Genomic DNA, 16,291 nt, shown 5'->3' with positions numbered 1-16,291 from the left:
AGGTTTTGAAGAACAATTTTAATTCTGCTACTTTCATCAGTAATTCCAAAATTCAGAATCAGCTTCTTTACATATATGTACATGTACATGTCTGTTTGTGCATGTGTGTGGGTGTATATAGATATATATATAAATGTATTTTAAATACCAGTATTTAGAGGTACTCACAGCATGAGCCATATGAAGAGTAGGAATTCTACACAAGAATTCTGGCAATGACCATGGCAGAAACAGCAGAAAAACCTCAGAGAAAGGGACAGCAGGAAAATGCCACCTAAGAGAACATGCTAACAGCAACTCAGAAACCAGAAGCATCTAATCCAGGTATATTTAAAGATATAAACTAAATTATTTTTGCAACACCAGAAAACGTTCATTGAAAAAAAATTAGTAGGAGTCATCACACTGAAAACAGACAGCCCCTATTCTGAATGCTACACGTTACTTTGATTTAAAATTCAGGTAATAGGTTGAAACGTACAAGACTTGTTCATACAAAAAAAACCCCAAACCCTCATCTCTCCTGCAAACAATATTCTCACAAACACACTCTATCCTGAAATACGTCAAGTCCAGTCCATCACTAGGTGATGACAATAAAATCAGAATTTAAAATACAGAGAAAATACAGAACACATGTTCTTCTTCACTGTTCCTGCAGGGACCTTATCAGGCAGCATCTTTCCAAAACTACTCAGACTCAAACAGAAGTTTTCATGTTACTTTTAGTTCCCATTTCTTCTACTGGGAAGTTGCAAGCAGTTCTGTAGCTACTATCTGGGCTCCAGTGTAGTTGCAGGGACAGAAACAAGCCACCAACTCAAGTATTTTGCTGACTGCATGCTTCGCATACAGCATTAATTTGATCCCTCAGTGCCTATCACCTGTAATACAGCTTTTTCAACATGGTCAGAGTATTTCTTCAATACTTAACTTTTGTTACTTCAAGTAACTTAAGTACTTCAGTACTTAACTTTTCAATGTATGTGAGAGACAAGAGATGGAGCACAGAACTGCAAAAAGACAGATGACAATCTTACATTTAAGAAAATCTGAAACAGATTTTCAGTATAACAAGGAACAGAATTATCATAATGTATACGTACAACAAGACTACATTAAGGCTGGAACAGGCAACTTCTGGTGCTTAACTCTACAACTTTAATATTCTTATTACTTCTGCACATAATTTTAAAAGTACTGTTTAATCTGTCTTGCACTGCAGTGGCCTATACTCCCAGGAAAATCAACAGGCGCTTTGCCACTGAAAGATGGCAGGCTAAACCTCAGTAAAGAAACAGCATTATTAGTAAGTCGAAACACATTAACACCATTCCGCATGCATATCCAATTCAGTTACAAGAAAGAAGTTGTACTACATAAAAATTAAAGCATTGGTGAATTATCACTGCAGTAAAATTTTATTCTATATCAATTACACTTTTTTTCAGTATTACCACTAACCAAACCACCATTTTTATTTTAAGTTTTCCACTTTGAAGCGCATGGAACCTTTCCATGTATTTTTCTTGAAACAATTAAATTTTAAGTGTTTCGCTTCTCATTCATTACTTTGTGATGTGTTTACAAATTATCTTCTGATTTTCACAATGCATTTTTAGGTGAACACACTGGAGATGCTCTTCAGTGACGTAAATGCAACTTACGGGAAAACCTAAAAGATGATTTCTCAAACACTAGATGAATCTTTAAATATCCTCTTTGTAAATTATCTTCACCTAACAATACTTCTGTTTTTTTAAAAAATATGCTGTTTAATTAACTAGATGCCTCTTTATCTCTACAAAATCTTATAAAATGAAATAATATTTTCATTCAAAACAAGCCAAATTAAAGATTAAAATAATTGCTTTTTGTCATACTGATGCTGATTCTATTGTATGCAGAAAAATGCAACTTTAAATTCCAAGCTAGCAGATGTTTTTCATAGCATTTTAAATAGCAGTAAACTGACAGAAAAGACAATTTTTTAAAAAAACAAATGAGAATGATTAAGCAGTGATAGAAGAACTCACACTCTGAAGTAAATGCAAAAACAACTTTAGAAGACTTTAAACAAAAAATATACTACACCTAAATGTATTCCTAAGTGATTTATGACATTCAGTGTTGTATCAGTATGCTCACACATCAGGTAAGAAAATACACAATAACCTGAAAAATAAATTCTGCACTGACTATACCATTGCACAAACTCTGCAGTAAAGTAATTCTGGAGGGGAAAATATTTCAGTGAATTTACAGTACTTTCTTTTCGCTTCGTACTTCTTTCTCCACCATTATTAGAAGATTAAAGGGGAATAAAATAGAACCAAAAATATATAAAATAATAAAAAGTGAAATATAATAACTGTGGTGGTTGGTATTTGTAGGTACGTCCCCAAAAGGCAGTCAGCATCTCCAAAACCACATACACTTCATATTAATACACAGTAAAATTTCACAGGCCCTGATGCTCATGTGCTTAGTTTCGTTTACTAAATAGCACTTCAAAGCAACGAGCTCAGTGATAGTGCAGAGGACTGAGGCTACAGTTAAAGCCTTTCTAAGAGGTGCCACCACTATGGCCATTCACATTCACTTAGATATCATATGTAACAGTGACAGGACGTTTTTGCACTGTTTAACACTGATGTCAACCCATGTTGCCTTCTTTATTTATTAATATACAAATTAATCAGGGACAGAACCATCATACCCTACGATAACACTAATTGTTTTTTATTATTTTTTAAAAAGCCCAACTAAACAAGACTGGGTTTGTAGCAAGATTTTGAGGTGTTTCACTTGGAGGAAGGATGACTATCTGTCCGTATGCAGCAGGGGTCGCTTGCAGTCATTTCTGTCCTAATCCTGGTATCAATCAAGCAGCTCTAGGTTCTGAGTGGTCTCTAAACCTCAGACCTCCCAGGCATGGCCATCTGACATAGCATATTGTACCTGAAGAACTATCCAACTTTGTAAAGAGAGTTAAGGCCATCACGAAGTTAACTCCTGCCATGTCCCAACAATTTTTTTTTCTTCCTTTTGCACTCTATATGGATTATTGCTACTTCCCATTCAAATCTGAATGAGGATACAAAGCAGTTATGAAAACTAAATTTAGTTTTAAAGGAGAAACCTCCTTTCTGGAAGTAATTTATTCTAAAGCTGTGAGAATACACAAATCAATAGCAAGAAATACAATGCACACAAGGCCTAAAAGAATCCACAAAGACCACCTCTTTCGAAGAGGCCAATTCCAAAAACCATAAACCAACTGCATATTCTATAAATCACTTAGCCCAAAATAGAAATCTGAAAACCCCTCATGACATGACAGGCAACTAATGCGAGTAGAAACACAAGAAGAGAAGTAACCCCAATAAACAAACACATCTGGCTCCTTCCTTTTTAAAAGGTTCTCCCTATGGCTGGGTCACTAATCAGTTGATGTCGAAGGACCAGAGGGACAAGCGAAGACATAACCTAGGTAAGCAATGCAGGCTGTAATTTGTTGGACGGCTATAATTCTAGCCTGATCTGGTGGGACTCTTGAATTCCTCAAAGAGAAGCAGCTTTGTGACCACCTTCTCACTTGGACTGCACAGAAATGTAACAGCACCTGGCAGTGCTGTGGCACCCCATGTGCTCCACTAAAAATGCAGAGCCTCTAGATGAGAACCATTACCTAAGCAAAGGTCAGCCACCGCAAACCCTCTGCTTCCAAAAAACCTGAGAATTAACAGAAACAGAACCCTGCAGTTTGCTAGGAAGAGCAGGGGTGCCTGGGAATAGCATGGAAGGGAGATGCTCTTAAATGCACACATCTTTAAATCCCGTTGAAACAAACTTTTTACCTGCAATTGTTAGCTGAGGCAAGAAAAAATTAATACTGCTAAGTATATATTCACAAATACACCAGAAAGTTTTTTAATTAAGCAATAATCTGAGGTGTCTGTCCTTGCACAAACTCTCAAAGAGCAACATGGCCCCTGGATACTGTGGATAAATACCCTGGGAAAGAGACAAGAGTGAATGGCTGAAACATGTTATACAAGGATTTTACCTCATTATTTCCCTGAAAATATTTGCTTTCAACTTGCCAAAATATTTGAACTGCAATACTATTTCAGGAACAAAACTTCCAAACCCATAGAGATGACTGCAGTCACATTTCAACAGACAACAGTGCTGTACCAGAGATTAGCTCAGCAGCCACCAGCAGAGATAAGAAAGTGATTTTGTTCCACAGTGGAACAAGATTTAATTTTTTCTTTTTTTAATGGATTGCACTGTGGGGGGGACGGGGAGAGGGGGGAGGGTGGGGTGGTGCAAAATAGATGGTTTGCTTGCTGATAAAGGAATTTCAGAGAAGGAGGGATGAATATAGAAAAAAGGAAGGGGAAGATTACTCCTACCTCATTATTGAAAAACAGGAGAGAACAAAACTTACTCCTTTTATCCTTTCAAACACATATTTGAGATTACTGATGTGGGATTGGCTCTTTTTTCCTGGACAGTATTAAGGAATAGCTGGAAAGAAAACCTATGCGGTAACAACCGACAAGTCATAGTCAGGGACTTTTACACTCTTTCTTCTGATTGTTGGCACAATAACTATTGATAAAGCAACCATTTTTCTAGTCTAAGAAGAAAAGAGCATTTCTTTAAATATAATGCATATACAATATAATGCATATACACACTATACCAAAAGCTATGCAATTCTTTTCCTACTTCGAATAATGTTTAATGCACATAAATGATTTTCTCTTTCCATATACTATTGGGGTGACATCACACTGAATCACAGAACACGGACCAAGGTTACATGGGCCAACTACACCTACGAACAATAAAAATCTCACTACCAGCTGGGTCATTCCTCTTAGCAGGCCAGCTGCTTAGGAGAAGTACATCAGTACAGAAAACCTAGACCAGTCAGTACAGAAAATTTTACTACTGGGAATCCCAAGGATTCTTCCTACAGAAACATGACAAAAAATGTAATGAAGGGTGCTCATACCAGTGATCTTTATGGAATGATGGTTGACAGAGGAAAGTAATGTCATAACAGAGCAGCAGCAGCCATAACATAATTGGAATTAAACATCTATTTTGTTACATATTGCAGGGTTGTAGAGCAATGTTTTTCCTCAGAATTCTTGAGATGAGCGAGTAAGTTCAGTTATAAAAAACAATAATGTTCCTCCTGAACAGGTCAGAAAATTTTTATCAAAGCACGGCATAAAGTACCATCATTTTACTCCCTCCTTATTTACTCATTATCAAATTAATGCATTAAATGCCCCAAATGGAAAATGATACATTAAAAAAGAGTTCAGTTACAGCAAAGGCTATCACGTTTTCTTAATGCTTTCTTGTCCAAAAGCAATTTGGTGTTCCTACTTTGAAAGCCACTATACTCAAGGTCAGACCAAGTAAGAAAATTTGATGCTAAGAGTTTTAAGCTGTCTGCTAGGTTTTGGGCTTTTCCTCCCTGCCAAATAGTATTTAAGTATGCTTAACTGAGTTAACAGAATTTCTTTCCAAAGTAAAACTCCCAGAGCATCTTTTTAACTAATGAGGTCACAAAATCTTAGAGATAGGCCTGTTACAAGCATGCACATAACACATAATCCTAACCTATCTTCATCAACATTATTAAAACTTGCAAGTTTTACAAAGTCTGGTGGCATCCTGAATGTTCCAGCTTGTGAAAAATTTAGTATTTTATAGCCTGACTCACAGAAGCCTGGTACCTGTTCATAGAAAGACACTTCAGTGAATCAGTGTCTTTGGAAGGTTGTATTGGTCTTGCATCGGGCACTCTGCAGCATTCCCAGGATATACACCTAAATCTTTGGCCTGCATTACTTCTGATGAAGACAGAGTCAATAATTTCTCCACTTATAATGTCTAAATTAGGTTACTATATATCACGGATTTATGACAAATGAGATAAACATTCCCAAAATACCTTTTGGCAAAATGCTTTTGGACTGCAATTTTGCCAGATTTTTATTTGTCTGCAAAATTGTCAGTCTATAGTGTACAGAGACATCATTTAGGTTCTGTCACACTACACAAAAATGCTTTGATGTGTAGCTCTTTCCATTTGTATAGAGGTTGTGCATATCAGTGACTCTCAAACTTCTTTTTATTTGGGCTCATGAACTTCCATACAGGCAACTCGTAAAAATCTGAGGGTTTTCATAAAGTATTTCTGGAGCTTTTAATTCTGTCACCTACAAGGTAGGCAACCGAATTCTGTAATTCCCTGCTTCAAGCTATGTTTGCCCAATTTAAAAGACAGTATTAAAAGAATGGCTTTTTACAGGCCAAGATTACCAGCTCAGATTTATTTCTATACGAAGTATTTATTTGATTCCTCAAAACATGGTAAAATAAAATTTAAAAGCTTCAGTAAGTTTCTGAAGTTGGATTTAACAGTCCTATTGCTTTATTACAAGACCACCACAACTCCCAGTGGTGCAATGCTACCGGTAAGAACTGTCTAATAAGGATGATGCTCAAATTGGCTGGGACTGCATAAACCAATAGTACAAAACTATTTTCACTTCTACATGCTGAAGCTTACAAGATTTTATAAACCAAATAAAAACTATTTACAGACAAACAGAAAGCAAATGATTAAGTGTACTTCATTTTTATTTTTATAATGCAGAGCAGAAATTAGCAAGTGATGCTAATCTGAGGAAACGATTCCATAGTGTGTCAGAAGTATGATTTCTACTAGAAATGCACAAATTATGCCATGCAGTGCTTCCAAATTCACAGAAAAAAGTATTATAAAAGTGCAGTCCTGCTGTGTCAAATACGCCACACAATTTTTGTTCTGATAACAGCTATTTAGGTTAGGGTGTGACTTTTCTGAGATATAGCTGTGCTAGTACAACCCCTAGTGTGGACAGAGTTTACTGCCATGAAAGCATTATACTCGTATAACTTACGAAGCTTGTTCCTAAGAAGGAAAAGTATTAAGTAAGGCACTGTTAATTCGGCACAGCTACATCCACAATGGGAGGGCTGAGAGAGAAGAAGAGAGGGCAGTAGGTTACGCTGCTTCACAACATACTGGGCCAGATGAACAGATGCAGTTTTTGTGTAGAGAAACTGTGTGGTGTATGTCTTTCGCCCCCTCCCTCCATAATCCTAATGTTAATCAGGATCATGATGGATGATATCACAAAACACGTATTCAATTTCAGTCTTAACATTGCTCATTGCTTCTTCATTTGTAAGACATATTCATGTCAAATATTAAGAACAGGTAATCCGCCAAGGTGCCAATATTTGTTATTTGTCCTAATAGAGCAATAAGGATAGGAAAAGATATGTTAAAATAAAAGAGAATAAGACCAAAGATATGTACTCCCTTTCATTTTCCTAAATGACACAAATTCAGTTTTGAAGAAATTTGTATCTATAAGTGTATGATATACTTATATGTCAGTAAATACAGACATATGTTTATGTATCTGATGATCCTAAATTGTACATACCAGGATTCCTGCCTATTCTGACACAACTGAATAACTTAAATCCCTTTTTAAAAGTAACTATATATAAACTAAAATACATCTTCAAAACTAGAATTTATCCACAGCAAAATTAAAAATACAATTATACCTCAAGAAGCAATAAACTCACTTTCAAAATACCAAAGGCCATCTGAAACACAATTATTTGCTTTTAAAACAGAAAAATGCACTATTTAATATGGAATAGCACAAAAATACTCATACATTATTGTCTTTCTACTTTTAAAAAATAAATATGTATTTATTATGAACAGATGGTGGCCAAGGAAAGTATCAACTCTGTCTCTTAGCCAGAAGGTCAGGTCATGGCTGAGAGACCAAAGAACAATTACTGTTTGCTATTCATTGCCATGTAAGATGAAACATTTCAGGTTTTTCTTTAAAAACAAAACTAGATGCAATTGAGCTGTTTTCATTTAAATGAAATAATCTGCAATGACTTATTAACATTTGTTAAAATTTGATTTAAAACCAACAAAAAATTGCACCAAAAAACAAAACCCCAAAACATACACACACTCTTTTTGGTTGCCTTTTAGCATGTTAAATAATATTGGGACCTACATGGAACTTTCTAAGTTACCAAAGCCACAGCTATAAAACAGCTGCTAGATGCTGAGTGTTAGAATTTCAAAATGGTTTGTTTTCCTTTTTTTTTTTTTTTTTTGAGGAACCTACAATCATATTTGAACAATATAATTACTTTACATAATTACCGAATTGCTCTAATAACCTTTGCTGATAGGAACTCCCCCTCCCATTACTTCACTTTAATTATATCAAATTATAAATCATCACATTTTGGAGTATTCATTCCCACACTGAATAAAATACCAGTATGTCGATACATGAGGTTAAAGTATTTTGTTAAATTTTGCAATTTGTTCAAAAGGCAATCCTGAAGCAAGTTGAAGAACAGGATTTAAAATCCAAGATACTTCTTCAAATATCTTATTAAACACATCCTGTTTTATTTGTATGCCAAGATTATGCCAACTCTCTTATCTGTGATATCTGTCAAGACACAGACGACAAGCCTGTTTTTTGTTTTTCTAAGTGTCCTTAGGCCTAAAGGATGCAGGAGTTAAAAAAAAAAAAGCCAACCCCAAAACCAAAATGCTTTAAGGCCCCTGTTTTCCTTTTCTGTATGATTTTTTTTATACGTATTGAATAGTTATTTTATCTAGCAAGTTCTCTTTTGGATTTTACATATGTTGATTATAATTTGAATTAATATTGCTTCCAGCCTAAGCTCATGTAAGTTAATAAACTTCCTGTCCTACATGAAAATTTTGGGGAACTGGTAAATAAAAATACAATTTTAGAAATACTGCATTTTTGCCTACAAATACTCTTAACACAGGGCCCGATTTGTTCACTTATTTACAAGAAAAAGAATGATTTAAAATATATCTGATACGCTGCGCTAATAAAAAAATGCATAATAAAAAAAATATCCTCATGTGCATCTTATACATCTGTATACTCAGAAGACATTCACTCTCATGTATAGATCACAACTTAGGAAGGAATAGCTGGAAGTTTGAATACCTAGAGAAAAACAGATAGAACCTCAACAAAAAGGGCACTTCCAAAGACACAGACTACACCTGTTCAAACTGTTTGCCAAGTATGTTGCAGGTTACTCTAATAATCTTTCCTACTGCATGAGTTGTTTTCTCACAGACTACCTATATACTGTTTTTTGTATTATTCCAAAACACAGATTTAGATAATCAGCAATTCATGCCGACTGGAATTTTTTTTTTTTCTAGAAGGTTATTTTTGGTTTGGTTTGGGGTTTTTTTAAACAACTTTTCTATGAATCTGCGCATTCATTAACCTTGAATCTTTAAAGAAACTGGAAGATAAATTACTTTAATTTTTGGTATCATTAGGTTACACTTATAGTCTTTAATGTTTTGTCAGGCTGCATGTATAAGTAATTTTGTGTGGATTTATTTGTGAGAAAAAGTGTATAAACATATGTATACAGTACATACAATTTAAGTACATTGTATGAATACATACGATAGAGTAATTCTATATGAAAGCATGGGATGACTATTATGTAAAACTGAACATACTAGGGCTGAAAACAAGAATAAGATAACCAAGAGGTATTTATTTAACAGTAATAGCTGGCTTGTTGCCATTAATTTAGATACCATTTAACAGTAATAAATGACCACTATTAGAAAAATGAATCATTCCAGCTTCTGAAATAACCCTACTTAGGCTTCTAATAACTGCAAAGTTATAGCAGTATTATCTCTTACCTGGTCCTTAACTTCAAGCTCCCTTATAGTTTTTGTTCTGTACTCTCTGAGCTCCTTTTCTGCCTCATCCTTCTTCATTTTGGTTTGATTCAACTGATAGCGCATTTCTTCACACACCTGTTAGATTATACAGACAACATGATCTGCAGCTTGAAGAATCCATAGCCCAGGGTTTGCAATTAGATCTTTTGGTGCCCTCTACAGGACATTTAAATGCAACATATTTTAATTTACAGATATTTTAAGACTACATATGGCAAATGTTTTTTTATATAAAAAGGTGGATCTGAATTCTCTATATAGTCATTAACTTTGAAATATGCAGTGCCTTCTAGATTCAATCCTATCTGGATCAAGATTTTGCTAAGTATAAATATTTATGTTGTAAATATATGTGCTACTAAATACAGTTAAACTACAGTTGCTGGTTTTATATTCTTCTCCCATTCTCTCTAAATTCCCAAGAAAGTCTATGTCAACAATTCCAAAACCTAGAAGTAAAGGATCTATCACACTCCTGCATAAGGGCGTAGTTTCTTATCTTGCCAATTTCACACTGTTAAGAAAGAAAACATTTAGATATTAATACAGTGATTTTTAGCATTATAGACTTACTATAAACCGAAGATAAATTCTTTAAAAACAATGCCTAATTCAGATATATGCATGGCCCAGAAGAAAGGGATCAAAGCAACATTTAAAGAAATCTAGTATCACTTCCACAAAGGCACGATTATTCTCTGCTTTTGGGATGTTTGTTATGATACCTCCTCATTCCTTTCCACCTGAAGGCAACTCAACTTCCGAGGGTCTGTGGAGGGGTTAGAAGAAATGAAGAGAAAGAAAAAAACCCACCAAAACCAAACCAATCCCTCTCAGATAACTTTCATACTGCTGTGCAGGGATGTTTTTCTCCCAATTCCCAATCTAAGACTTCGAAATGATTCTATCTGAACTTATCTGTTGGGAACGGGGAAGGATGGTGGACAAGCTGCCCCCTTTTTGTCCTTATCCTGTGCAATCACCTCCAATTTGTGACTGTTCATTTCACCTTAATTATATGCACATTCCCTAATGAGAACATAAATGTGTTTACTCGCAGCTACTCTTAGAGAACTTTCTTTCCTACTCACTCACGCTGCTTCCCTGCCCCACTTACATCTTCACGACTTGCTTCCTAAATGTGCAAACTTTTAACTTGCTGCTACAGCCCTCTGTGCCTCTCAATGATCTCCTCACATACATTCTACATGTCAAATGAATTCTATTTTTCAGCTTCATACCTCTTCTCATTTTCACGGCTTTTTTTTTTTTTCACCTTCTTCTTAAAAGAAGGTAGGGTAAAAGTAAATCAAATCACCTTTGGAAAAAAAAACCAAACAAACCAACTGCAAAACTTTAAAAAACAGTGTCACTTATAAATTAAAAGGACAGCTTGTGAATTGAGCCCTACTGCAAATAATGCACGGTAACAAATACTCTGAAGAATGGCAAAGTTCTGAAGCATTTTTTTCTTTTAATACTGAAATATCATATGCAACTAAAAAAACCTATGATGAAACTGCATAGATTGCCTATTCTTCATATAGGGGAAGGAGGAGAGAGAAAGGATGTAACAAAGTCCAATATGTCACTTCCTCCAAGCAAAATAAAAAAAAAATAATCCAGCCATCCTCGCCTTCAGCTCCCCCATACATCTACAAAGTGAATAACACAGAAGAATCAGCAGATGGTGCTGTCCTAATAATGGATTTTTCAGTTCAGAATGAAGGCAGGAGATTCTCACTCCAAACTTTTTTCCCTGACTTCTGGTGCATGCAGAAAAAAAAAATTCAGATAAAACTCAGAAGGAAAAATATTGCTGTTTTCCATTTTTAATAATGACAAACTGGGAAACAAGTAGTCAGACTCACGAGTAGACATAGACGTCACTTCATAGCCAACAAAAAAGGTCAGGATCCTGCACATGATCCCGAACGCTCAATGGTCAGGACATTCCTCCAGGTATTTGAGACTTCTCAGTTCAGTACAGGGACACAAATGCAGTTCTCCAGTCTCTCAAGACAGTGCAATAAAACCACAGCACAAACTATGGTAAGGTGGTTACCTATTCAACTTTGTATTGATTAACATTAACCAAAGCAGGGACTGGATCCACAGTGTCGCTCTTCGGAGAGAGTGCTTCAGATCGGTAGGATATAAAATTGTTCTTTCCGGACCAATGTATATTTACACCTGCTACCTCCTTGCCCCCACCCCCGCCCCATAAGTGGTGCTAGTCATCTGTGAACCCAGTCTGAAAAACCAAAAGGGTGTCTCAGAAAGGGTAAACCAAACCCTCATGACATTCTTAAAATGCTCTTTCATTTGTCTTTCAGCTGAAATTGAAATACATTTTCTAATAAGTTTGGATGATTTTTTGGTGTAAATTTTCTGCAATACTTTCACTTATTTCTACCAGTCGGGGCAGCAGAGGAAGACAGGAACTGTTGAAAACCTCTCCAGGAGTCTCTAGAGGCCTAAGGAATTAATTGCTCAAAAAAAACCCTTGCAATTAACAACTGAGGAGGTAGAATTTGCCTTAGGAATATTAGTAAGGTATACAGACATTTCAAGAGGCTGTAACTTTGTATTTTGAAATACTGTAAATTGAATAAAATTGAATTCTCAGATTTTCTATTCTACAGAAATTTAGCACCCCCTTATCTTCATGTTCTGTAACAAGTGAATGATGAAACTAAGGTAATAAACCAAATAATTTTAACAATGTGAAATCTCACAGCATAAATTTTGGATTACAATTGGTTGTTTTTTTTCTCATGTTATGACTCACACTAAGGATCCAATAGATTGAGAAACATGCAAAATAAAGCACTCAGAAGTGATACACAGATAGATGTTAAGCTATAATTCTTAACCGGAAGAAAGATCTCTTTGTAAAAGGCATACCATCAATATTAACGAATAAAGCAGTACACCATATAAAAATTCCACAGGCAAGTAATTGAAAAACAGTGATTTGATACAGCTGCCTTTATTTCAGCACTGCATCTCCCAGAGGTAGCAATTATAGGACAGGGTTGAATACTACGTTCTCTCATTCAGATAAAATGCAATTTTTAATGAAACACTAGATTGCAGTTTTAAATAGTGATCTGCACAGTCTGCAAGGTAGAAAGGTTAGCTTTTGCATCACAAGGTGACTTGACAGTCTTAAAAAGTTATCTTTCTAACACATAAAACTGTGCCTCTGGGATATCGAGACGAAGTTTGCATTTATCACACATTCTCTGCCAATACAGAGGGAAACAGAAAGAAAAAAAACATCTCATCTTTCAGGTCACAGTTATAAAGATACTCATTTATAAACGCACCTACCTTATTCATCTCCATTTCCCGAGATGAAAGCTGATGCTGTGATTCTTCTAACTGGTTAACTAGGGAGTTTTTTTCCCTTGTAATTCTCTCTACCTGAGCCTCCAACACGGCCACTTTCTCAGACATGCCCATCACCTGCAAAAAGCCCAAGAACACTGTAATGACGTGATTTGTCCAACTACAGATCTAAATCTTGTGAGACTTCCTCCTTGAAACAACTGTATGTAGCAAAAATACATAGCATTAAAAAGATAACAATAAATATATACGATGAAATATATAATGAAAATATGAATTACAATATAACATGTCTAAATTATTTTAACAATAAGTTCATTATTTTAAATTAATTTATCATACAGTAGTTTATTTGAAACTTTTCATCAACTGGAGTAGTCTCCAGGACTTGTAAGTATGGACAGTGTCAGAAGAAGCTGGTTGCATCAGTCTTGCAGCTGTAAGAGTTCTATTTATCACCAACTTATCCATCATTATGTAGATTGATTTAAACTAAATCACATTCCTCCAGCTAAAGAAAAATGTCATTGTAACCACAGATCTTAAATTAACTTTCAAGTTCAGAAAACATTTCAGCACTAGAGATCAAAGCATGATGTTGTACAAAAATCATATAGAAATAGTACGTTAAAATTCTAATGTAATTCAGATCAATTTTTGCTGAATGGTTAAAAATGTAACAATAAAACAGAGACAGTGACCCTTCAGCTATTTAGCCCTGAAGCTTACTAATATAAGTGGAAATAATGGTGTCTGACAGTTCTAGGTTAACTTACAGGAATTTAACACCAAACCTAGAGGATTATATATTCATAACTATTTTTCACTCATTACACATCCACCTGATTTATGTATCATGCCAATTCTCGCCTTCAAACAAATCAGTTCATAAAGTAAGCCATAAAATATTCATATGGAGGTTGACTTGATGCACAGTATAATATTTCTACCATCTCATAATCCTGAAACATAGAAGCAGTTAATCACAGGTAGGCATAAATCATGCATATAAGATCAGTTTTCTACAAAGTCAACCCGTATCTTTAATTACCAAGTGTGAAATTGTTATGGTGTCACTGTACTATGTTCAGCATGTATGTAGGATTTACAAACAGTACAACTACTTGAAGTCAGAATAGGTTCCAGTAAAACACATCCCAGTGGGTGATGAAATACAAAGTAATGTGATGACATGAAGGAGTGAATTATTCTATGAAAAAAAAAGTATGAAATGCTCATCTAATAGGCTGTATTTTGCAGTGCATACTCTGCTTTAAAGCAAATCTGTAACTAAACAACTAAATGCGTGAGGGATAACTTCCAATAGATAGCAGGGACTCAAATAAGGAATTGTTTAATAATGTCTCGCTGCCTCCAGTGTAAGGTGTGGGTTTTTTTATTTCAGTTTCCCTGGCAATAGACTTCTTATGATCACTTACAACAGTTCACTTTCTTAAATATCACTTAGCCCTTATCACTGCACTTAATTCCTGTTTTAACATCTGGAACTGGAGTCAAAGGCTTTGCCTTCTTGTAGCAGCTTCAGAACACTATCCCACCATATCATAATACCAGAAATACAACCATATCACCTTGGTTGCCTGTTCATATTAGTAGCTTTCCAGACATTTCATAAGCAACAACACCACTAAAAGAACCTCTTCTTTTTTAAACACTTAAATGGTTCAGGTTTTGCTCTCCAGGTTTTATAAACTGAATGGCTTATTTGTAAAAAGAGATCAAAAATATGGAAAAAGCCTACAATCAGAAGAGAAATTCACTATATTGTTTCCAAACCTCCACCAAAAAATGGTTGAAGGGCGTGCACATCAAAAAAGCATGAAAACCACTAATTTATAAAGCATTTCTCTCTACTCTTCTTCCCATTTCTTTCTCCAGTCGCCTCAGAAGTGCCGCCTCTGTCATGTGTCGCAGACTTACTGCTGCTAGGCCGAGGTTTCCTTTGCACATTCTATTGGGCAGAAACCTCTTACGTTTTACACTTAAATTACACTAGCATCTAGAAGTCTGAAACAAGGTTATCAAGGCTCTGTTGCAATGGTCACAGTATAAACGATGAGACAGATTCTTTCTGCGACAGTTTACAAACATCAGTAAAACTGAGAAAAGAGATTCCAACACATTTCTGCAGGTGGGCAAATTAAGTATATGATAAGATCACCCTGAAAATGCATATTAGAATGCATTCACAATATTGTAACATTAATATATTTGTACATCCCAGCTCAAAGTAGCAAAGCATATCAAATTCCACATGCGCCAACTTCTGAATGCTTGAGTTGGCAACCTAAATAATAATCTTTATAAGAAGCTAGGTACAAACATTGCATTGTATTAACTCTTTCGTACTTTGACAAAGTGCATTAGAAAATATACAAACTAAAATAAAATGCATAACATCAGCAACTTAGTATTTATCTAATAACACAGGAGAAACCCCAATTATTCAGGCTTAAAGGATCACTTATCTACCATTGCTTTGAAGCACTTTAAAGCAATGGTGAAGTGATGTACTGAGCTCTCAAATCCGAAACTGAAACAAAGTGGAAGGCAAGCTAACAGAAAGTTTAAAGAGGACAATATGCTCATTGTAATACACAAATAGAAGAAAAAAATACCCAACAACTCATACCATTGCTGCCAAGTCCTCCCTTTCCTTCTTCATTTCTTCACGCAGTGCTTCTTTTTCATCAGTCCGCTTATTTAGCTGGGCAGCTAACTCCCTTTCAAGACGATTCTTCTGCCGTTCTATCTCACTTTTCAGCTGCTCACACTGAACTAGAGCCTAGGGGAAAAATGGCTTTTTAAGTGGAAGAAGCTTAAAATTCTAAACAAACATGCCATTTATCTAATGCCATCAGAGAAACCGAATTGCTATTAGAAACGGTATCTTTTGTTCTTTTACATAGTTATGTTTATACATACCCTACTGTGTTAACAACTGGAACAGAACTAAGAAATTGAACACATACGTATGTTTGTAAGTATATACATGCCCTACTATAATTTAGAAATCAAATTGCTTTT

The 16,291-nt window shown here is 35.3% G+C and overlaps 1 protein-coding gene across 2 annotated transcripts in view; it reads right to left on the bottom strand.

Moving 5' to 3' along the window:
* SDCCAG8 (SHH signaling and ciliogenesis regulator SDCCAG8) overlaps positions 1 to 16,291 on the bottom strand; it is a 116,755-nt gene that overhangs the window by 73,787 nt on the left and 26,677 nt on the right. For both annotated transcript variants that reach the window (XM_080390475.1, XM_080390474.1), the window contains exons 10-12: positions 15,897 to 16,049; positions 13,226 to 13,360; positions 9,848 to 9,964 (exon numbers count right to left, since the gene is read on the bottom strand). In XM_080390475.1, coding sequence (XP_080246601.1) covers positions 9,848 to 9,964; positions 13,226 to 13,360; positions 15,897 to 16,049 — 405 coding nt within the window. The remainder of the gene's footprint in view (positions 1 to 9,847; positions 9,965 to 13,225; positions 13,361 to 15,896; positions 16,050 to 16,291) is intronic.

Source organism: Falco punctatus (assembly GCF_963210335.1).
Source record: "Falco punctatus genome assembly, chromosome: 5".
In the NCBI taxonomy this organism is placed as follows: Eukaryota; Metazoa; Chordata; class Aves; order Falconiformes; family Falconidae; genus Falco; species Falco punctatus.
This window is presented reverse-complemented; position numbering and strand designations above follow the sequence as displayed.